Here is a 24,082-nt window from a genome sequence, read left to right as displayed (position 1 = left end):
CATTGACGTGTGTTGTTTTCTACACTGGTAGTAATCCTAGAACCTTTTCCTGGTTGCTATCAGTCTATACGTTTGTTCCAAATTACACTTGTAGTGCTACACCATATTTGCGTCGGTTTAAGTTTAAGCAAGTGCATAGTTCCCGTTGCTTCGGCTCATTCACCCAAAGCATCCGGCGTTATCTAGTGCCAAACTTAAGGTTGGTGCCGAGGACTACATTTAGCCGGCATCTGGTTACTACTTCCAGCAGAATGTGAGTGCACATTTCTCACACTAGAATAGCTTAAAATAATTAAGAAAAAATATTCTTAATATCATATCTTAATATAATTTTTATCGACCCTTTAGGCAAATATATATAGATAATACATAAGGTAGGCATGATGTTGTTGATGCTTATCGTTCACCGTGGTTTTATTTTTCGGACGGTTTGTTGATGGTAGAATTTTCTGTGTATGTGCCTGTATTTATATTTTTTATTGATATAACAGCGCAGATATTAAATCATTGCATACGTTAAAAAGTTATGTGATGAAGTAGCACAATTTGAGGGTGCTGATAATCCATCAATCAGCTGAGCGAGCTTCTGTTCTATACTATGCTCGTTCTAATATGTTAACGGTGCTTATTATCAGTGTGAGATGTCTGCAAGCACAGACGAAGAACACGTTATAGCTGCTACAAACTAGATAGGCTATGAGTCAGGGGAACGCAACGCGGATACCTTAAGTGTTAATGATGTGTCGGCAATACGACGATTCGCAATACCCTTGCATAGCTCTAGATTTTTATCGAAATAATCTCAAATTCCGAATGGAGCGTATTGTATAATAGGGTTTAAATACAAATGTAAGAAAAGGGCTATGTACTTATTATACGTACACATTATTTTTCCTAATATTCTGGAAACTAATATGATAAATTCTGCTGTGTGTTACAAAATTAATCCCATACATAATGCCAAGCGAACAAATCGAATAAGGAAATAAGTACTGCCTCATATAACTACTGTTCGCTATTATAACGGACAATAACTGGAGTAGTCGTTGTTCTAATTTGCGAAGATTTAAATGCAACGCATTGGTGTAAGACTCTCTGCTTTCTATGAAATATGAGAATGTTTGAAACTAGAATATGACAATAGTCCATTGTAAGCACAGACGATTAGCATGTACCTCTATGTGTGTTCTGGATTTAAAAATTTTTTACACCCAGATGGGCTTAGCCAATATAAAGAAATAAATGTATATTAATTCAACCGTAACCCATAATAGTCGCCCATAGTCTAAATGTTTGAAGACTTAACGTCCGATACTGCTTGACTTAGTACTCACGGCTGGCTCCGGTTAGTACATAGTAGAATATGTCTTGACCAGGTGTCGAACTTGGACTACCTTGTGTTCTAAGGTTCCTTAGGCAAACACATTACCATTGCACTATCATGAGAATTGATGCTGTGCAAGCGTCGTTTTTGCCGTAGGGTCAGCTCTGAACTCTAGTAGGCTGATTTTAAGAACCAGCATTATTTATATAGATTTTATAGATTTACGTAAGTGGTCAAAAACTATTGAAATGACATTTTACATATAAATTTTAGGTTGCTATAAACACCTTATCGATAGCTGGTCAGATGGTTCACTCATTTGTGTGAATGACCGCATGGTATTACTATTATAGTTGCCACCATAGTTATTGATCGTGAACTTTTTGTGGTGTTTAGCAATGGCTGTTAGAGAAAGAGATTTAGGCAGGGCACTAGGATTACGTAAAACTCGATAAAGCGATTGCTTAGAATTCGCGTAGAGCTGATCTTCGTAGTTGTAATTAAATTATTTTTGAAGAATGGCACAAGAGGCCATTTATGTTCTGCGGAGAAGTGGGCTATCTTATTCTGAAATTCGTTCCTATATATGGTAGATTGATTGTATAAGTCATGCGTATTGGTGGAGCCTGTAAATATGTCAATGAAACGTTACCTAGTCTCATTAAGGTATTTACACGCTCGGAGAGTGCTTCTGGGCGTACTTGCAGTTAATTTCGTTTCAAGCTGTGCCACTACGGTGGTATGGCATTTATTAAGCTGATGTTGTATGTATTGTATGTGGGTAAATACCCATAGACGGCCTTTAGTATTCGATACTCAACAGATCATTACTAATTATTGCACCAGCTCGCGTAGAAGTATTATAAGTATTTGTTCTTGATTGCCGCAAAAGCTAGTGAGAATCACTGATGACCCGAGGAATTAAGAGACTAATAGATGTCTAAAAACACGAAAGTATTTTTCAGTAATTGCGCTGTAGACAAGACCTAAACTCTTCACCAGCCAGAGTATTTTAAGTATTCCGCAGTTAGGGCGATGTGATCGTACCCGTATGCCATTTTACGCTTTCCCCATGTCATTAGCACATCACTAGTACAATATATGTTGAATGATTTTCTAAATGGGGTTATTGGATTAATTACTAGCTACAAGAACCGGTGACGCATTGCTGGAGGAGGATTCCGTAGTTATTTAGTGTTTCTTTTGTGCGATATAGCTGTCATTAAAAGATAGTCTTCTTTTTTTTACTATCGACACCGCAAATCGGAAGACCTCTAATCAAGTCGCTCAAGTTCTTGCCACAATCTTGCATGATGCGTGGAGAAAATATAATTAGACGTTTTTTATTGTCACAAGACAATCTGTATATAATACTACGATTTCAACATTAAGAACAGACGGGATGATCGAAAAGTTCTAGTGCGGCTGGTCTTCTATCTGAACGAATTAAAGCAAACTGAATATAGATTAAGATGTCTACTTGAGCATGAATACTATATGCCAACAATGAACTGGTAGCTTTAGCCAGCAATTTCCATAATGTTTTTTTAGCTACTAGATGCTACCACCATTTAATTATTAGCTAGTATCTCTATCTAATACTCGAAATCTGCTTCCTTTCATACCTCTTTCAGTTGCTATAAAGGGATACTTCAAATTAAATTATGTGGCGAATATTATTGATGGTCAATAGTCTCGATCCATAGAATTGTCCCAAATTATTTCTTTATTAAACACAAGAAACGTAGCTTTGAAATTGCAAAGGTCGTTGACGAGTCTTTGACGAGATTTGGGTAAACAAAATTTGGCTTAATATAGGTTTTGCAGATATATAATAATAATGCTAAATTGTCCAATTCAGTGTTCAAAGCTAGAGTCAACATAGTAAATAAATAAGTTAATAATAAAGAATTGTTAGATTACACAATCTTCACTATCAAAAACGGGTTAGCGCTCTTCTTTCCATCTTATTGTTTCTGTCATCTTTGCCATAACATCCTGTATATCAGTGCGCTGTGTGCTTTGTCAAACTACGTCATATTTCATTATATTTACAAAAGATGGACGTAAAGCGTCCATCTTTCATCCAGAGAGATGACGTTTGAGGTAATTGTAAAGCGTCCTAATCGACGACCATCTTTTATCCATCTTGTACAGTAAACACGAGCGAGTAAGCGAAAGCTCCGCGATAATTTTGAGTGCTTGAATTGAAGCTACTATTTTTACCTGTCCGTCAGCAGCATTTCACTTGCCATTCAAGATGGCTTCTGCTCGAAATCAACAGGAAGAGCTTCGCCGTTTAATGCGCGAGAAGATGGCTGGTCGATCTTCAGCTGCAATACCTTCGACGTCTGCTCTGCAGCAATCCAGTCCGAATGGAAACCATGATTCAACTAAAAATAACCCGTTTGTGAAAGTGACATCTTCTGGAAGAGTCGTTTGCACAATTTGTCCAGGTGTCCATATAAAATCGTGGAAAACGCATCAGCTAAGTGCAGAGCATAAAAGACATATTAGAGCTCAAAGAGCAGGTCTGACTGCAGCTGCATCTCTGCCACCGAAACCGGTATATCGGCCTACAGAAATAAAACCTGTACTGTTGAAAGAACCACCGCGTTCAATTTTGAAAAATCCTCTTGTAAAAGTGGAATCGTTGCAAGAACAAGAGCTACTTGAATACGAGGCTGACGAGCCTCATGAAGAGGTTATGGTAGTGTCTTATTCCCATGGGTCAATTCGTCAGTCCGCTCTAAATGGTACTTCAGTCTCAAATACGGCAAGGGGACTTGGAAACTCAGCTTTGAAGAGGCGCGCTGTAAGTGATAGTGCCGAGAAAAGCAAGGTCGACAAACCAGACGAAGCTGTGATGCAGGACAAGAGCGCCGGGGGAGCTGTCTCGTCGCTTCCAGAGGGATTTTTTGATGACCCTCGACTGGATGCGAAGGCAAGAAATCAGGAATACAGGGACCCACAAGATATTGAGTGGGATCGATACCAAAAAGCGCTCCGGGAAGAGGAAAATAAAAGCGAACAGGTATGTAGTGTTCTGCTACGCATTAGCTTTGTCCTATATTATATAATCGTGGCATGTGGTCTACGCATAAGTGGTCTTATTGGTGACTTATCTAAACGTCCACGAAAATTTAAAGTGCAGCATGATATATTATATTAGTATTTCAATATTATATTAGTATTATTCTAAATTATGACTTACCTGACGTGACGACGCACAGCTCATTAGTTCGATCTGCATGGAAGTCGTCACAACAATATAATTTCTTCTATCTATATAATTGTTTGTTTGTACTACAGTTATCAATATAACATGGCTTATTTCATATAGACTTATAGCCCACTCAGAAATTTATAGCCATTTTCAATATTGCTTTAGCAAAAAGCTCGAGTGTTTGACAAAAGCGGGAAGTCTGATTACGATCCAAATATCAGACCGTGCAACCGTCCCACATACAACTCGTATTATGCGATGTCTGCTTAGAGTAACCTTCTTCACAATTATATAGCCGCAGCGCACAGGTGTTTTTTTACGATTTACAAAGCTTTACTCTACCTTACATTACTAACCGAAATATCTCCCGTGAACATAAGTGGAGCCAAAATTCGATTTAATGTGCTATCACAGACACTTTGTCTCAACTGATACTATCCTAATAAAACTATAATCGGGCCTTTAGTTTCAGTTTTATAGTAAATTACGTACGTGAACATTCTGATAACAACGCGTTGTTCGTATATATATTGGCCAGAAGAAGGGTTCAAGCCTCCTAAATTCACCTTTAATATTTAAATAACGGCCTATTTAAGGCCCTTAACACGTTAAAAAAATGACTAGAGTGCGTTAAGCTGTATAGCCAACTCATGCGTTGACTTGGTTTTCTTAGTCTAAACAGTTTTTATCTATCATTGACAAAACTATTGTCTATTTGGAGGCATTCAGTAGATGTTCGACGTAATTTTTATTGGCAAAACTCAATCCTAATTTATAAATCAAGTGAACTACCGCCCAGTTTGCTGTCTTTTCATTTTCGCATAGAATTCGCACAGCGCCACATACATTCCGTTGAGGCGTAGTACCGGGTTGATCCGTAACTGCGCTCACAATGAGGAGAAAATCTAGAAACTAAGCAGGAAATGTGACTCCTTTGATGTCGAAACCCAGCTCTGAGATGTCGGGGGTTCTTTTTTTTCGTTACTAAGACTTGGCTATTTATCTAGTAGATTTTTCAGCCTGTTTTTCTTCAAAACGATACTTCGTTGTTCTACTTCATTTAATGATTAATTTTACCGCACTTAGATGCAGTCTTCAAATAGACCTGTCATAATTAGGTTAGTCAACGGCTGCAACAGTCTGTTGTAGGCAGATGTCTTCCACACAACACAGACTAATGCAATGAAAAGCAGGATCTGATATAGGATTTTAAACATATGGGCTCTTGCTCAAGCAATGTTTTTAGTGGCTATATCGAATTAAAAAAATACATAACCATAGTGGAGTGCACTATTTGCTTGCTACGTATAGTCATAATGCTGACACTCAAAGTAGTTTTACAGCATTAGACGGTCCTCTAGGAAGTAATAGGTTGTCTGCTTGAATTATTAATAGGCTTAAACAAGCAGTAGGTATTCTTACTGTACATCTACATTGCTTATGGTATTCTTTGTTGTATTACGTAAAAAGTTATCGTAAACGTAAGAATGTTGTATATCTTAGTTCTGACATAATTCAAGAAATAAATGGAAATGTACCATTGTTCATTTGTTTTGGTGTTATTGCATGTCTTATTAACTGCCAGTTTTTTTTTTTTAGATATCGATTTGATCTGATTTTTAGTATGTTTATATTATTTGAAAGTAATTTTGCATGAAGCTGGGTCTGCACTGGCTTACCAAGGGTTGCTTTGAAGCAGATTATTTGGGTGACAACATTTGGACTTCGTCTGAATTCGAAAAATGTTTAAAGTATTTTAGCTCGATGATTTGACCTGTTCAGCACACTAGTTCTAAACGATCTGTGTCATTTGGGAAACATTTCAGGTTGTTGAGATGGACGATGAAAGAGATACGCGTGAACGCAACATCTATGAAGCAGACGAACATATTCGCAATTGGGAAACTGTACGAGAGTTAGAAATCCGACGAGAGGAACAACATACAAAGCCCTTAGAGTTTAATGAGCAGACGACAACAGTCAATCCTGACAATACCAACGCCACAGAAGCGGAGGACGATGAATTCGACAACGAAGAACTGAATGAATTAATGAGTTGGAGGCAAAAATCAATCAAGAAATAGCGTTAAACAGGTTCTTTCACAAGTAGCTAATTAGTGAGTCGTGACCATCTTTGCAGAAATCAGGATATTTACTTCTTATACACATACATGTATGTATGTATGTATGTATTATCTATGCTTGTATGCGCACACGGCAGCTTCCATCGTCTATTAACCCTTGAATTAAGTCAAATCGTGAGAACATCTTTGTACAGACGAATCAAGGACAAATCTTCATGTGCTACCTTAAGATTATTGACGCTCTGTTTCGGAAGCAACTACAGAGTTTTTAATGATGTTGACCGTAAGATAGGCAACGTCAGTCTTTCTCAAATTGGTACGGGCAATAATAAAATGCGACGGCTCAATATAGATTTATTTTTGCGGCCCATGCAGGAAGAATGTCGCTGTATATTTTCCTGGGCAGAAATATCGGCAAGAGATCCCATCCTAAGTTTATGTAAATATGGAATAAAATATGTAGGCAGTCATGTTAGCAATCATTTGAAAACTTTAAGTGTCTTTCTTCCACCGGGTGTTCCATTGTTGCTTCGGTTTAACACAACACGTGTTGTATTGTTTTTCGGCAAATTTCTTTGGGAATTAACAATTAGAGCTATACATAAAATAGGATAGGGTCAAGAAATAGAACGTAGCGTTGACATGAGGTCTTAGCAAGTTATCTATGATTGCCTTGGTCTCTAGTAAAGCCTACTTTATGCATTTTTACTATGTGAATGTTTCTATTTGTCAGCTTCATCCTGGAAACTGATACATGCTAATTGATACTAGTGGTCATTTTTTGGTATCGTGAAGCCAGTTAGAAAGTTCGCTGTGTGGATAGTCTTCTGATAGCAATTTGCCTATTGCAGTCCCTGCATTGGCCAGTCCTGTCATATGCTGCTGAAAGGCAAAAAATAAGCGAATTAACCTGCGAGCAACGATGAACTCATGATACAAAACCCGATCTTTATTGCCTATATCTAAATTCCTTATGACATACTGCCATTGGCAGTAAAGCACTTTATTAACGTGGTAAGGATATTGTTGCAGACTTACATGCTTTTATGCTTGCCATGATGTAATATAGTACTATAAGCGTAAGTAAAGACGCATTTTCGACTACATTTATAATTAACCAGACATTAAGTAAGTCCACTTGGCTCCGCATATTATGCAATAGATAAGTGAAAAGCAATTTGACTTGAGTAATACCCTGCCAAAAATGGTTCGTGAATTTAGCTGTGTTATCATCACATTGTGATATGTAGATAAATTTTCATTTACATGTTTCATACTTCACAATTAAAGTGTATGAAAGTGTTCAAGTAGTTAGATTATAGGCTAGAAAGAGCTTCACTGCTTTGCCTAAAATTCAGCTACGTTCAGCGCTATTGCCTCTCTGAACAGGCTCTGTGGAAGACAATGACGTAAGTCGTTTGTAGCTTTTGGCTGACTAAAAGCATCGGACAGGCTCTCTTCAGAGCTTGTTAGAAAAGCCAACGTGTACAGTGCAGGATTGTTCTGCGCATTGGGCATTGAAGTTCGTCTTTAACTTAACTCTCTGCAAAGTCTATTAAACAACGAGTGCTGGGAAAGCAGTTTCTGAATAACTAATGTCATCTCTCTATAGCGTTTCAAGTAACACCTTTTCTTTATATATTAGTAGATTAAGCCCCTATATATGTTTACAAATAAACGCTCGATTTCACATTAGATTATATGAGTATTAAATTTGAAAGCCATAGTCAATTTATAAGCCAAAGCCGATGCATGTCTGTACTGCTCTCAAAATAAATTGGCATCCTGTCCTATGATTTTTGGATGTGTAGGAACCAGTATATACAATGTCCGAACCTTCTTAAACACGGCTCAACGTATAAAGTTCGCCTAACAAGAAGGCACTATGGTCAAAGCAACGTGTGTAGGAGAAACCTTTTTTATGGTGAAAGGTGTATAATCCTACTCGTAGCTTCTAATGCAAGCTGGGGGACATTAGCTTTTAGGTAGTTTTCCCAACAACGGTTAGGAGAAACACCTAAATCAAAAAAAAATTGGTTTCTCAAGTTTTTCACTATCAACAAAAAGTTGAATTGAAATAATTTATTGTTTTCATTGTCTGTTATTCATTTCATATCAGAGTGCTTTCTCGTCAGTTAACCAGTTTCTCACTAAAATGGCGGGCTACCATAAAGCTGCCACAAAGACACAAGGCATTTGCTACAGTGTTACGAGGTGTTCAGAGCGCGACAGTGACTGAACACTTCCTGTGTCTGAATAATCAAAAGCAATGGACTCCCTGGGCAGTGTGACCGAATTAGTAGAGCAGAGCAGCGGGATGATGCAATGATGTAAAGGGATAATAATACAATAGTGGGTGATGGAAGAGCTACGTCCTCAGTGCACGTGAGTGCAATGTGGTAACTAGGGTAACTGTAGAATATTGTACAAAAATTGCAATAAAATCAGTTCGGAATTAATTCAGAAACGCACACACACTTCTAAATAAACCTACTCAAATTTTTTTTGAATGACTCATATGAAATTAGAAGTGGGATTATATACGAAATAAAAGTATAAAAACTACAAATGTATGATGTGGCAAACTGTGCCATGAGTGACCAAACATCTGCTAAAAAAAAATAAGATTCATACAGACGAGAACGGAGTACTGCAATGGTAGAATCGTGGACGAGATGCGTTCTCTGCGTTCATCGGCCTAAACCAGACTCAAAACAATGCGACGTTTACGCAACTCCTCTACATGTTACTGTTTTATTATTGATGTATAGACACGATGAAAGCACTGCGAATTCTTGAATCATTACCGTTTAGTCTCGTGAGATACAACTTCATAGTGAATGTTGAAAGTAAGAGAACTCCGCAGGATCTGCCTGGTATGTCGCAGACAAACCCTGTCAAAACTTGGAAAATAAACAAGCAAGAATAAGAACATGAACCACCACATCGGCCACGTAACTGAAGTACCAATCTGCAGTTTCGCTCCAATTATCAAACATTAAAAACACAGAAGTTCGCGTTTGGCTTTTGATTCTACCAATGGTTGAGTTGACCGGCATCCAACACAACTGAGTCACACATCGTCGACAAAGGAAATACAGCTTATAGAGGGCGTCAGCGTCACAAGGCGAAGCGCTGCAGGCAATAAAGTATGTATACAACTGACCAAGACCCAAGAGTCGCCGTTGTCGATACGTACTGCGCCAATGATTCAAATAATTTTTTTCATTCAAGCATTTCCCGACCCGGAGCAGTTCGACCTGTCCATTCCCACAGAGGTCTGCTGCACTACGAAAGTGATACCCATTCATTATCTTCTATTTTAAATCGTGATTGAATTCTTATATGAAAAAAGAGGTCGCAGTGGCTACCACTTTCCATTCCTAAGCTTCTGAAAAGTTTTAAAGAAATGAAACTTGACCATTACATCACAACTAGCAGTAGCATCTGTAATCCAATCAACTTATGGAACAAAGAATTCGAAGAATTGAAAAATGTCTTGGCTGGCACTGGAATTTTTCATAGAAGAAAGAAGCGGTATCTTTTAGCACAAGGGAACACTCCAGACACTAACAATGTCTTTCCATTGAAATTGTCACACGCCGGGTCACCAGGATGAGACATCGGCGTTAATGTACTAAAGTTTGTCTGATGTAATCGTCTATCTCTCAATGACAACTCGACTTTAAAATACTAGAAGAAGGAACAGAGAATGGCTCGGTCTGTCGGACTCTCTGTATCCGGGTGAGCCTATCTATCAGTAGGGGCTTGCCAATATTCGGAGCCGAAATGATGCCGGAGAAAGTAAGGAAATATGTTCAACATAAATGAGTGCTCAGACATTATGCATGGGGAGTGCCTTTTTTTGTAACATGTATGCCGAACTTATCTTCAATATAAGCTTCCTGCGGCTATTCAAAAAGTGTCTGGCAACCCTCAACAGGTGATTACATCTCATGATCGTAAAATTGCCACATAGATCGAGCGACAGTAGGCACTCTGTGCCGATTTTATACATTTTTCTTGCATAGTGACGTAGTTTTGGTAATCGTGAGTAATTGGCCGTTACTTTTGTTTAATCCATACCACAACTAGGAAGAAATACTCGTTACCTTGGTACTCTGGTTCTGAACTGCTGAGTTGTACGTGTGCGTATCAATGAAATGCTTAAATGGTTCAGACTTAGAATGACTTGGATTGAATTTAAGCTGCTGAACACTGAGTTAGAACAATTCACAAGACCAAAAACTGCCGTATAAATTCAGTTGTTATGGATTTTTAAAACTTAAATCAGTAAGTTTTCGCGTTTTGGTGTACGAGACATGTTAACTCTGTTACCGCGTTACTGTTATACGGTTCTTCACGGAAAATCTTTTATCCTGCAAATATTTGACGTGATATTTTATTGGAAATGAGTTCAGATTTATGATTAGGTATTTGAGCGCAACTACGCTTAATTTTTCGTATTTATGTATCTGCACTTCTATTATAAAATTAACGACAGATATAGCTGTAACTAGATGAACTCGTATATTTGTTTCTTGTTTATTTATCTGATTTATTGATATTAGACCCCACCTAGCGTGAACTTACACCGACAACTATCTCGCTGTAAGGACCCCGCCATGTGTAACCCGTTAGCCGTCTATGATTATTTCTTTAGCCTGTTTTAATATCTGCTACCACGGGGCTTAGCCGGCTTTAGATTTAGACTCCGTTAATGTGTTGACGTTTGGTTACAGTACTGCAATGCAGTTACGGGGTTTGTTTGTGTTGGCTAATGAACTTAGTTTGTGGAGTGCACGCGAATAAAGTCGACTGTTGTCTTGTCGACTTGTGGAAAACATAAGCAAATCGAATTGGCCTTCGATTGGCTCTTAATAGATGTTCTTATTGATAAAATTGGTCAGTCCAAAGCTTAGGAAATTAAACATCTCTTTGAGATTGAGATCCACACATGAGACTGAGGTTCAAAAGTTCTTTTATCTCCCTTTCTGTTTAATAAGTGGTTAAAATTTTTTTTTAAGATACATGTAATGATCAACAAGATGTGGGTGTATATGTTTCGTTACTCATTGATGTGTTTTATTTGAAATATTGATTCTCAAAACGTCATTACGGCATAAAGGCTTTTAAGCTTCTCTCTCTTAAAATAAGTAGTATATTAAGCTAAATGAAGATACAATAACTATCTAATGAAAATTTTATATGTCTCGGTTGATATATTTATTCCGTCTTTAAAATGTTACCAAGACTCTTTTTTTCATTAAGAAATAGTTGCCTATATTTGTTTGACTTTTTGAGACGTAGAATAACGGCAAGATCTTTACGAAAATAAATTTTTCATTTGCTGCTTCAACTTTCCAATTGACATTATTGAAATTAATTTTATATCATTCGAAACGCATTCTTACCCTCCATGGTTACATAGATAGACCAATATGACTAGGGAGTTATACCTAAAATATGAATTTTAGGTATATGCATCGTATTTCCATTTAGCTCATTGAAATCTATAGATTGGCGTTAAGGACCCCCCAACATGGAACACTCTGATAAGTGTTTTACTTTCTAAATGGCATTTTTGACCCGAAAACTGAGGCTATAGGAAATATGTTGCATTTCGATTCAGCTCATCGAAAGCTTTTGAGCAATACCTCCCCTAAATAGACTTTTATACATGAAAAATTTAACCCACTGTCACCTAAACGAAAAATCCATAGTTTTTACCCTTTTTCACGCTTAAATATCTATTTTCAGTAGAGGGTGATGTTATTGCTTATTTACTCAGCTCGTCAAAAACTATTGAATGGGATCAAGAGAAACTGGATTGACCAGCGCGAAGAAATTGACATCAACAAAGTGATACTCTGTGTAGAAATAATGTTTTTTTATAATATAGCAAATATTTTAGAAAAAAGAGAATGGTCAACTAAAATATTCGCCATATCAGATGCGGTAACTCTCCAACTGATACTTACCAGAATTTCGTTCAAAGGAGTACTCTACTCGAAATGCATTTTTTAACTCACTATCACATCGGCGAGGCGTAGCTCTCAATAGGTTTTTGATTATTTTGACACTGAAATATCCATTATAAAGATGGGGAAGTGTACTGCAAATTTACTCAGCTCCTTGGGAATTTTTTTTGGGATAAAAAAACTCTGTTACATAGAACTCGATATTGAGTTTTAGCTTTTCGAGGGACATTTTTAACCTGAAATTTGGGTGTAGGGACATCTTGCATTTTGATTCACCTTGGAGAGATCTTTTGATTGCTATCGAGAGCAAACTCTTGCTTATAAAGCCTTTGTGTAAACATGCGACTACCATTTTACTAACGGAAAAAAATGTTTAATAAATATTCTACCAAAGCCCATTTCAGCTTATGCAACTTTTCCGAAAAACCTGCAAAAAGGGAAAAATTGCAAAATGGCAACCAGTTTGCCCAAATTAATATTACACCTTATAGGACAAAAACAATATGTTTTCGGGAAAAGTTCTAACTAATCAGCTCTTGCTCTAACGCGCAGCTTTAGTCTAGCGATCTGCCCAAAATTCGCCAGATCTGACGACCTTAAGGAGTCGATTCGGATCAGCAAAGCAAGCAAACAGACACAAACTTGTAGTAGTATAAAGGTAGACTGTCATCAGTAAAAAATTTATTAAATTATCTTAGAATGTGTTAAATTCAAGAATGATAAAAACGTAATGCTACTCTTGGGAAGTGTTTCTGAATAATCTGCACGCATAAAATTTTCTTCCATCATAATGCTTAAGGCTATAATAGTTCGGTGTGATGCAACATAATATTTATCTGTACTACAAAACCAGATCATGTGACTGCAAATGCTGCACAAAGGAAAAAACCTCATTCACAGCTTTCCCTGAAATTAACTTTATTATTCTCCATTGAGCCACTTCTGGGGCCAGAAGCTAACGTTTATTCTACTTGATCTAGGAAACAGCGAAATTTTCGAAATGTCCGTTCGAAGTAGAACTAATTCCATCCCGCTGATTTGTCCGACTCTGCTCCATATTTTAACCCCTGCTAAATATGCATAAAACACTAACTAAAAGCCCAAATGCATCGAGTCTTCATAACCTTTGAATCTATAACGCAGTCGAGGCAGGCTTGAACGAATTTTGATCCCAAAACCATACGTTGCCCTCATGCCGCAGCCTCGATAACACGCATTCACTTTTGTTTCATCATTCTACTTACAGAAACCTCTAAAAGGCAGCAGTCGATAATATGATATGTGCTAATTTGAAACCTTGAAATCTCCAAGACTTTGTATCACTGTTCTTTCTCATTCATCCATTTTTTATTTCGTAAAAGGAAAAGGAATTAATGCGATATAACCGCATGACGTAGCAAGAATCTGTGGTCATAATTATAACTGGTAGCTTTCTCAGATTGTTTGCTTTCTACTCTTATCTTTCCAATAGTCGAGACCAATGGAGCATGCGTGATCACAGCAGGCGTCCTCCTTACGACCCGCTAATCCGTTGCTGAGTTTCGTAACAAATAGATAAAACTAATATTTTGGGTCCTATTGTCACTGCTAACGCTCTTCAATTCAAGATTGCCGATAACTAAATTTCAGATAATATTTTTCTAATTAAATTCACATGTTCTTCTATGGCTACACGTGGTCTCCGTTGGCAATTGCACATACGGCTCACAACCAAACCTCGTAGGCAAAACATTTACGGTGAATATGGCGACTGAGACGTGAATTGTGAAAGTAATATAATTGACACTTTTGTGTTAATTTATGTTGGTGTACTTACAAAAAAAAAAATAAGCATTCCTGTGCAAGCTAATTTGGTTGGTAACACTGGTGTCTCTCACAAGAGTTGCTAGAGTGAGTACTCGTTGGCTTCCTCATTTAATTAATTTGGTATACGTTTTTTTTGAAATTGTGCCTTCGATGATACTTAAAGCCTTATTTCCCGAATTTAATACAGATAAATTTTCATATGGAGAATTATAAATACACCGTTAAAAAAGATATATGCTAAAGTGCTATTATTTTTTTGTTTTGTGCTTCCAAAAAGACCTTGGGTACGTGTACCTTAATATTACTTAATAGCTTTGATTTCGATTATTATATACGGTGGATAAATGACTTGGTGTTAATATCATATTAACTGAGTTGGCCTCTCAAATAGCTAACTCTTGACATCAATACATTAAAATTTAGATACTGATGACACTAATCCTATTGGCGCTAGAAGCTATCCACAAAAAATGACAACGTTACATATGTATAAAAAAAAAAAAAAGGGTGTCAGCTGTTCAAGGTATCGGAGCACTAAAGTGGGAAATGTTTGCCAGTAAATGCTGCGAAATTGACAGGAAGGTAACGATAGTCTGATATTATCAAATTCTTCGACTCTTTTCTCCCCTTTTCTAGATATGGACTCGGAATGGCTCTCACGATTGACTATTTCTGGCCATGTGACACATCGAACCACACCTTCAACCACGAGAAGAGCTCGTTTTTAGTGCATCACTTTGTCTGTTGAAATAATTTGACCCAGCTTTTGTTTGCCTGTAACAATAAGAATTCTAATAAAAATTAGGTGGTATCTTGTATAGCGATGATAAGGTGGAGCAGATGATGTCACACACCATCTTGATACTCAGCGCATAAGAATAAATTTCCAAGCCATACCACCGTAGTTATTCAGACGACCGACTCACTTCCATCGTTGTTTTTAGTTTCAATGTGAACTGTTTATTTTTTTTAATTTATCGAATTAGATAGTTTTTTTTCAGGAGCGAAGTTAGCCTCACAAACCGCTAAACAATTGCGATCATGTACCTAATCTTAAAATACGTCTACGAGCAAAATGTGCAGCGTTAATTGGAAAATAGTACTTCGATACTAAGTTCAGGCAGTCGTTGGTTCGAGGCAACGTCATTAAACTGTGACGGAGTGACAGTGAAGATAGATTTTCATTGGGTCAATTGTTGATTATTCGTCGAGAGAGGCCGTTTTAAAAGATTACAGCATAAACTGAATAATTTCTCTGAGATTACAGCTTCATTTAGGCCCAAATTCATCTGGGTTTTACGCAGACTGAAGCGATCGGAAACAGCTGGTACATCATCTGTATTGAATACTACATAATTTGGGCGTTCGCATAAAGTAGCACTTTTTTCTAGTGGCATTTATTGCTCGCATGTGAGGAATACGTTTTTCATTCAGCAACGAAACGAGCCTGTTCACGTTTGGCCATATTTCCTAATTTAGGCCATTAATACGACTATAAGCCCCATATTGTATTGATGTGGTGCGTTGCATTTGTTTTCAGTTAGTCCGCTATAAACGATAGAACCATACATAGCATTTTGAGTTAAGAATCTAGACTGATAAATTACGGCGTAGAGCTTCGATTTTTTCGAAGTTTGTGTCTAATTCTATATTATCATTGATCTAGTATTGATCGGTGTATGTAGTACTAAATGAGTTTGTTTACTTGAGGTTATTTTCACTTAATGTTCAATTAATGAGACAGCTTTTATCGATATAAAAGATTATTATCATGACGTTATGTTGGATACAGTAATCTATTATTCTTAAGCCAGACCTGTTTGACATTGACGCACGAAGATCGTCGTTAGATGTACTTCTTCCTAGAGAGAATTCGGTTTGAGGTGGCGGAAGAAAATGCAACATGAACCGTCTCTTCGTTCGATGATCTCGCCGTTGAAGATTAACTAATTGATTAATATTGAAATTCAGAAAATCAGGCTCAGAATTCAAAAACTAGATGAAAGTGTTACGAAATGAAAAGGGAACATCTTGATTTCCGTAAAACTAAAGGAGAAATTCTACGTTGTGGATAGAGATGTTGTCAGATACCAAGAAGAATGTCTGAGACATTGTATGAATTTCAGCTTCTGCATAACCAATATTGTAAGTTACATGTTTCTTTTATTTAAATTATCCGTGAAGGCGATCTACACTGAATGCGTCAGACAGTAAATCTGTAATAAACTACTTCGATTAAGCAGTTATGCAGAGACCGAGTAGACTGAAGCGACTCCTTTGATACTATCCAGAGCAAATAAAATTATACCCTTCGTTCTAATTTTCTATATAATTTCGTTTCTAACAATAGAACTTACTTAGTAGCTCAAAATTCGAAGCACTTTCTTTTTTTTTTCTACAAAATTAATTAAATTATTAGAATTAATATATAATAAAGAAAAATTATTAGAATTAATATATAATAATAATTGACGCTGATTCACTACGAGTGAGCTAAGTGGTGGTGGTGATAAAAGAATACATGATGATATCGTCACATATGTAACAATGTATCAAAATAACGAATTGATCACGGGGTACCATACTTCTGTCTGACGGAATGGCTAATGGCGAAACCGGTCGTAGAACTCGAAACATAGAAATTCTACCATGTTTAACACCGTCCAGCAGCATTTTCTAGCACATTCATAAATAGTTAAATGTTACATAACGTCATGTTACATCATAAACATAAATCATATATATTATTTTATTTATTTTCTATACTAAATTTATACACGCACTTTGATAGAGATGTAAATAAATGATACTGATAGAAGTCGCGTGTACAGAATCAATATTCATTCAAGCATAAAAATGTGTAGCCCATTCTAGAAAAACGCCGTAATTGTCTTCGCCGATTATTAAATCATAAAGCTAACAAATGATCGTTAAATAGTTACGCTATAACACATACGACATGTTATCTTTCCTCTGGACATAATATACATACGTTTATAAAACATCTAGTCCTTACTAGGTGATACGAAGGAGCCACTCTTATTTACCATTTGAGTTATTACGAAACTCACGATGTTTTTTTCACTTCCTGCGTAGATATCGGCAGCCGTACAAAGCTGACACACGAAGCTGTACAAAGTCCACCTGCTCCGAGAAGCCTAACGTCGCCTACACAAAAGAACCAAGTTAGTATAGGACGTTATAGTGGCTCGGCCAACTTTTGTGCATACGACAGCAGGATGGCTCATCCTAAGGTGTCGTTACCTAATAGTGTGAGCTCCTTAAAGGTTCAAACCCGTATACTTGTCATCGGAGCAGGGGTATCCGGGCTTTCAGCGGCCGCTGAACTCAACCGCAAAGGCTACGGGAATGTAAAGGTTAGATGAGTATTGCGTTACTGTTGATTATATATAATCTTTAATTATTTCTTTACGTAAGAATACTTCAACAAAAAAATTGCAGCTTTTGGAAATGGACCATTTGTGTATATACGCGCTCTGGCAGACTCAACGCTGTCTCGCAATTAGCGGTGTCCTGTACAGTCTCTTAGCTAGCTGAGCCAACACTGTTTATACATTGTTATTAGTAATTTTAGCATCTGCTTTAAAATGTTTGAGCAAAATCGCCCATCTTGTTACGCATCGATCCCATTCGTTGATCTTCTATGCAGAATACTCGTATTTCTCCATATCATCCGCGTACCTTGTTGAAATTTTGGGGATTTCTAATCACTGCCCTATCGTCAACCAAGGATGTATGTCGCACAGGTATAGTAAAAGAAAAGTTCATCAATTCTGGTTTGTCAATAGTGTTACGTTTAACAGAATATCATATGATTTTTAGGTTCTTCCTTGTATCAGGCTCTGCATAGGTGCGAGCGACGTCTATTTCAGTAATGTACTTCCGTGTTACTAAGTGATGAACGTGTTGAGCTGCGAGAACCCTAGGTAGCTACTATTATATAGCCAAGCTATTATATATATATATATATATATATATATATATATATATATATATATTCAAAAGGCACAGAAATGGCGTAGCTTGCCTTTTTAAACTACTTCAGCCCCCCAAGACTGTGAGTGGCTATGTATGAAACCTGACTTACAACAGGAAAACCACAGTGCCTTACTATTTATTCGAATAAGTGGCTACATAGGATGAACCATTGATAACTTTATTGATGATTAAATATCAGGTATATGAGGCCAGATCCAGACTGGGAGGTCGGATTCATACATTTACGCCGGATCTAGAGACAAAAAGTTCACTGGAGGGGCGTCCTATAATCGAGTTGGGAGCGCAATGGATTCACGGTCAAGAGGGCAATTCCGTATTCGAAACCTGCTGTGCAGAGAAGGCGAAAATCGGAGGCACACTTGATCTGCTGGATTTAGATGCTCCGATTTTTTTCGAAAACTTTCATTACTGGCACCAGCTTGATAAGGATCAAAATGGTAAGTTGCAACATTGACAGCACTAACACAAACGATGTGTCCTTCGATTGCTGAAGAATCATTGAAGCTAAGCCAATCACTACATATATAGTTTGCTTTTATACGGGACGGAGGAAGTAATAAAAAAGTTCCTTTGTACAACAGTGCAATACTATGCCTAGTTACTTATGTAACAATGCAACATCAACCTGTATTAGATTTCACTATGTTATACTGTGTAATATTTCAATATCTATTCTAAAGTAATAATGATTTCTGTTTGCTTCTATTCGTTAATTCTAATTTTCGTTTGCTGACATGATCACTTATAACCTACCGGTACTGGCGTTATCTCATTGTCAGACTATGGCTCAAATAATAAACATCGTAAGTAGAATTTGGCACTCTACAAATGATGTTGTCCGGTAACAAATAGTAATCAAAAGTTACCAAAACAACTTTGGCCAGGCGTGCCCCATGCGATGAGGTAATGTGTCCTACAGCTGAATGTACTTCTCGTTACGTTTATACATAGTGTATCGAACCTAAGGACGCTTTCCAATGGCCTTGTTCGGTCCGTGAAGCTTGTCCTGTCACTTTGAAAATTTATCAGGCGATTTCTTTTAGCTATAACGTCTTCATTGCGTGCGACATGAACACCTTTTCCGAGTTCAGCTGAAATGAAGCAGTGTTGCAAACCTATCCTTTCGCTCGATATACCCATATTTAAATTGAAAACTAAAAGCAACGGCTTGTCATTTGCATGAATGCACGTTGTAATCTGCCAAAATGACGGGTAGAGTTATGAGATTTCCCCACTATATAGAGCACTTACCCATTAGCAAAAAACGTATTGTAGAAGCGAAACAAAAATGTCGACTAACATTGCAAATAAGCCACTATATTTAACTAGATTTGTCGATGGTTATAGATAAACGTATGCGTTTGATTATATTGTAAAAAAAAAATTCGATTATAACGAGAATAGAATAGATGGTATCGCGGGACTGTCCTAGACCAGGAGCTGTTTACTGAATATTTGACAACACATGTACGCATTGGGAGTGCGTACCAATTGTTCAAGGTGTCGGCCTGATTTTGCAGAGTTCATGGCGAAGCTCGTACAGACGTTCGAAGACTTGCGTGACGAATGCGAATCTCTATCAAATGTGAGTGTCTGCAAAATGTTTCTTCGATCATTTTCAATAACCAAAAATTAGATCAAATAGTACGAAAATCTATATAATCGCGTCCAGTTTTTTTTAACTTACTTTTCTTGTCTAAGATTTAGCGTTTCTCTCTTGCTTCTACGTTACGATAATTAAGCTTCGCGAATAAGTTAGCTATGGTAGATTGCTTGAATACAAATGACCGTACAGATGATCGCAATTTTCGCTACTGACCTCGCTGTTTTGCCAGTATACATTTTTATTTCTCGTAGGGCTTTCCGTTTACCTTAATATAAGTATATATGAACGAACGACTGTTAATCACTCAGCATGCTTAAGGCCTAAATTCAACTGGGGAAAATACAGAGGAAATAAGCAACGTAAGTGACCATGTCCCTAGCGATTATCACTATATAAAAAATAAAGGCTACTTAGGGCCCTTTTTGTTTTTTGGATAAAATATACATTATCCAGTTACTAACACCTACCTACTGCTACCTTAAATGAAGGATTACGCAGGCGGTCGAAGTGAAAAAGAGGTTTCTCGGTCCCTTCTTGCGTTCCTTGAGGCCCGCTTTGGAAATCTTCTGGAACGGGAGACTGACCCTGACAAACGAAAGGTGAACTTATAAATATCACAACTATTTCGGCTATAGGCTTTGTTTATTTACATGCTTGCGGTTTCTTGCGATAAGCAAGTGTTGAAAGATTATAGTTTGGGCTATTGCTACTTGTCAGGTTAGTTCTCTATACGTAAGCTCAAAATATGAACCGGTTGCATAAAAGGGCTTCTAGTTAATTGCGCAAAACCATGCACGATGTAATTAGAGAGGACACCTGATGTTTTACAGACACTGGTATGGTTTTTTAACTGGGCGATCCGGCTGGAAAACGAGATTAATGGACATGAAGCAAACGAGATATCTGCGAATTATTTCGGTAACGCATCTTGTCTAAACAAACTATTCGCTATTACTTTGTCTTTATGTTCCTCGTATATATGTATATATATACGATATATAGATGTATATATACATATACATACATATATATAAACAGATTTTTTTCTCGGTACAGGGCAATTTTACGAATGCAAAGGAAACATTACAACGGAATTAGGCCCACGGGGTTACAAAGCATTCATTGATCTAATGCTAAGATATATACCAGCGGAAACAATTTTTACCGAAACGGAAGTGACACATATTGATTTCTCCGTCCGTCCAATCAAGGTATGAATACTTTATAGGTCAAGATTCCGTAGAATAATTAGTTCGGCTCTATTTTTACATATACATATACTCGTCATCACGGAGAGATGCCTGACAAGTAAAGAGATCGATAATTACGATGCTGATTAAAAACCGTATTTTGTGTCGCACCGCACTTCTTTGTTTTACTTTTAGGTAACATCAACAAAGGGGATCGAGGAGTTCGACTATGTCATATGTAGCCTCCCACTTGGAGTGCTCAAGGTATGCGGGCCAATTTTACTTTCGTATCCTGATATCATACATACAACAATAACAATACATTTAATGGTCATTTGTTGTTTTTAGGCGCTAGCACGTGTACATCTTATTAAAAGGTTGCGAGAAAATTCATAGAACTGCGTGAATTCTCTAAGATACTAAAGGACGTGCGATACCTTTGTAAAGCGTCTGTATTGAGGAATTCCGAATATGACCAAAATATACTTAGTATAATTTTTCGTAAAAAAGGATTTTATCTATGCATTGGCAGGGACATACGAACGGGTGAAAAGATATCTCGCCTCATTGACATAGCAGTTTTTATTAAGATGAACTCTTTAATTATTGGCCAATTTTCAGGAGCGACAGTCACTTTTGTTTACGCCCGAACTTCCCAAATGTAAATCGATGACAATCAGTGCACTTGGGTTTGGAACGTGCAATAAAATCTACCTCGAATTTAGGGAAAAGGACGTGTTTTGGACGGCCGGCGATGTTTTTCAGGTACTACTCCCTTTAAACTATTAACACATTCTAAAAATTACCTGGATGATCTCTTAATTTGCACATTTTATATTTGACTTAAAATTTTCCATTGATTAGTGATGAATCTTCAAGCTAGTTGAGAAAAATAGCTCATATATTAGCTTCTAAAAGCTTCCGTTATGGCCTATCTGTTAGCTTTCGAGTTTCCTGAACGTGTCAGCTTCAATTGAAGTTCCCTTACGTGAAGACCAGAAACTGCAGCTGTATTAGATATAGAGTGTGACAAGTTAGCCTCCTAAACAGCTGCTTAACATTCACTTGCCACAACAAACTGCAAGTTTCTCGTTTGAAACGCGTACGCAAAAAAATTTTTATAGTAACTGGTAGGACAATTGCACTAACACCAAAAAACAGTTTGACGAATTGCAATTTTTTTTAAGCCAAAAATTAAAATGGGATCGGAGATTGAATGTAGAATACAGTGCATCATACTGCAATTAACTAAAGAGCAACATTTCTAACTCTGCAAACGTGACAAACAATATACATGTGTTCCAGGTTCTATGGAAGGACGATCATCTATTGCCCGGTGAAGCTGTTGGACGACGCAAAGAGTGGTCAGCTACACCTGCTACCAAATTATAGGGCAAGACTGCTTCAAACATAGATCTCGTAGGATGTTGTTGGCAATCATAAAATTCATTACAACTAGGGACAAAAATAATATTACTATACTCGCAGTGAGGACCCGTGCTACCGGTAAACCAGCTCTCAAAAACTTCTTCTCAAAATGTAGGTATCGTTCGGTGAGTCGACTAAATGCAGTCCGTCATAACAAACGCTTATTGGTAGCGTGGATTGCCGGATCAGGTGCGCGCGAGATGGAGGCGTTATCTGAAAATGAAGTAATGACGGAGTGCTGGAAAATCCTCAAAATGGTCACCGATCGAGAAGATCTACCGATTCCTCAACGAATAATTAGGTCCGTTAGTGCATAGTTTATAAAAATGATTTTTTATAAGTTAACAAATTAAGTGAGCTATGTAAGTGCTTGCAATAACCTGTGAAGAGCCCTTAATAGAAATCCATAACTCCTGGAAAAAAATAGTATATTTATGAGAAATATGTACTCAATATGTATAATTTCAAGTAAGTTATTTGCCTTTAATTTGATTTAGCCCAGTCGTTCATTTTTGGTTTGATCACGGTGAGCCGATTTTAGGCAATCGAGGCCATTCATGTGTTGGAAGTTGGTGGCGTTTCTTGTTTTCTTCAATCTTGGGAAGACCCCAGCTTTTCTCCGGTTTTTTTTTCTAAGTATAGCGTGGTAACTTTCGTATACTGACATTTCAGATCCACATGGTTCTCGGACCCGTTTTCACGAGGGTCGTACTCATTTATTTCGACTGCGTGTGATCAACGTCTAATTGTTAAAGACTGTTGGTATCCACATGATGCGTATTGCTCACTTCTGCCGGCAACTCTGGCTGAACCTGTTTTTGTTGACGATGCCCCGGTGCTATGTTTCGCTGGAGAAGCCACATCCGATCACTTCTACTCCACCGTACACGGAGCCTATGACTCAGGATTACGAGAGGCAACCAGGATAGACAATTATATCAAAGCTAAAGGTGCAGCAATTCACACTAGCATAGCGACTGGTGATATACAGGATGAAGCGAATCAGACCAATACCGCTAAAAATGAACGCGCTCAAAACGTAACCTTTGACGCATTGGAAAAGAAAGAAAAAATTGACAACAGTATGACGTCGCAATTGGCAGTAGATAACAGTTTTGAGTCATCGACTGATGTGTCAGCCTGTTTAAACCTAAAGGGACACCAAAAAGACCCCAATGAACAAAGGATAAGCAAACTCACAGCGAAAATCAACGTAGATAACAAGGGTACGTAGGTGCTTATTTGAGCTTTAAAATTTTATAAGGTTCACGCTTCTTTGTCAGTCCTTATTTTTGTTTCTGAGAATCGCGTTAATAAGTTTTGGCTAGAACGATCATATAAATTTATCTGTAGTCAATATGTAAGGAATACCCTTTTGTTCGATTCAAAGAACATTATCAAAAACAACAGTAAAAAC

The 24,082-nt window shown here is 37.4% G+C and overlaps 2 protein-coding genes and 1 long non-coding RNA gene across 4 annotated transcripts in view; 2 read left to right on the top strand and 1 right to left on the bottom strand.

Moving 5' to 3' along the window:
* The first annotated feature begins 91 nt into the window (after nucleotides 1-91).
* LOC111259544 (uncharacterized) overlaps nucleotides 92-24,082 on the top strand; it is a 34,286-nt gene continuing 10,295 nt past the window's right edge. The window contains exons 1-12 of one of the 2 annotated variants that reach the window (XM_022831637.2): nucleotides 92-253; nucleotides 17,518-17,798; nucleotides 18,620-18,878; nucleotides 19,962-20,026; nucleotides 20,536-20,646; nucleotides 20,878-20,965; nucleotides 21,104-21,258; nucleotides 21,433-21,501; nucleotides 21,859-22,002; nucleotides 22,543-22,601; nucleotides 22,781-22,966; nucleotides 23,338-23,891. In XM_022831637.2, coding sequence (XP_022687372.1) covers nucleotides 17,661-17,798; nucleotides 18,620-18,878; nucleotides 19,962-20,026; nucleotides 20,536-20,646; nucleotides 20,878-20,965; nucleotides 21,104-21,258; nucleotides 21,433-21,501; nucleotides 21,859-22,002; nucleotides 22,543-22,601; nucleotides 22,781-22,966; nucleotides 23,338-23,891 — 1,828 coding nt within the window. In that variant the 5' untranslated portion in view covers nucleotides 92-253; nucleotides 17,518-17,660. Of the gene's footprint in view, nucleotides 254-14,051; nucleotides 14,506-17,517; nucleotides 17,799-18,619; nucleotides 18,879-19,961; nucleotides 20,027-20,535; nucleotides 20,647-20,877; nucleotides 20,966-21,103; nucleotides 21,259-21,432; nucleotides 21,502-21,858; nucleotides 22,003-22,542; nucleotides 22,602-22,780; nucleotides 22,967-23,337; nucleotides 23,892-24,082 lie in introns of those variants that run through there. The other variant, XM_022831635.2, reaches the window with a different exon arrangement.
* Nucleotides 2,636-7,124, top strand: LOC111259550 (zinc finger protein 830). Its single transcript, XM_022831656.2, has 2 exons — nucleotides 2,636-4,358; nucleotides 6,377-7,124. Exons 1-2 carry the CDS (start codon nucleotides 3,585-3,587, stop codon nucleotides 6,632-6,634), a joined length of 1,032 nt encoding a protein of 343 aa, XP_022687391.1. The 5' UTR covers nucleotides 2,636-3,584; the 3' UTR covers nucleotides 6,635-7,124.
* On the bottom strand, nucleotides 6,880-9,791 carry LOC147753617 (uncharacterized). The gene is made up of 2 exons (XR_015310644.1): nucleotides 9,442-9,791; nucleotides 6,880-7,513 (listed from the first exon to the last, which is right to left on the bottom strand). It is a non-coding gene; the product is annotated as an uncharacterized LOC147753617 (long non-coding RNA).

The sequence above is a fragment of the Varroa jacobsoni genome, unplaced genomic scaffold (genome assembly GCF_002532875.2).
Source record: "Varroa jacobsoni isolate VJ856 unplaced genomic scaffold, vjacob_1.0 scaffold_344, whole genome shotgun sequence".
In the NCBI taxonomy this organism is placed as follows: Eukaryota; Metazoa; Arthropoda; class Arachnida; order Mesostigmata; family Varroidae; genus Varroa; species Varroa jacobsoni.
Note: the sequence above shows the minus strand (reverse complement) of the source record. Positions and strands in the feature narration are given on the sequence as shown.

Excerpts from the sequence above, each read along its gene's own strand:
- LOC111259550 (XM_022831656.2), top strand. The coding sequence starts at position 3,585 with ATGGCTTCTGCTCGAAATCAACAGGAAGAGCTTCGCCGTTTAATGCGC. Across the intron at positions 4,359-6,376 it reads AGGAAAATAAAAGCGAACAG|GTTGTTGAGATGGACGATGA; the intron begins GTATGTAGTGTT and ends GAAACATTTCAG.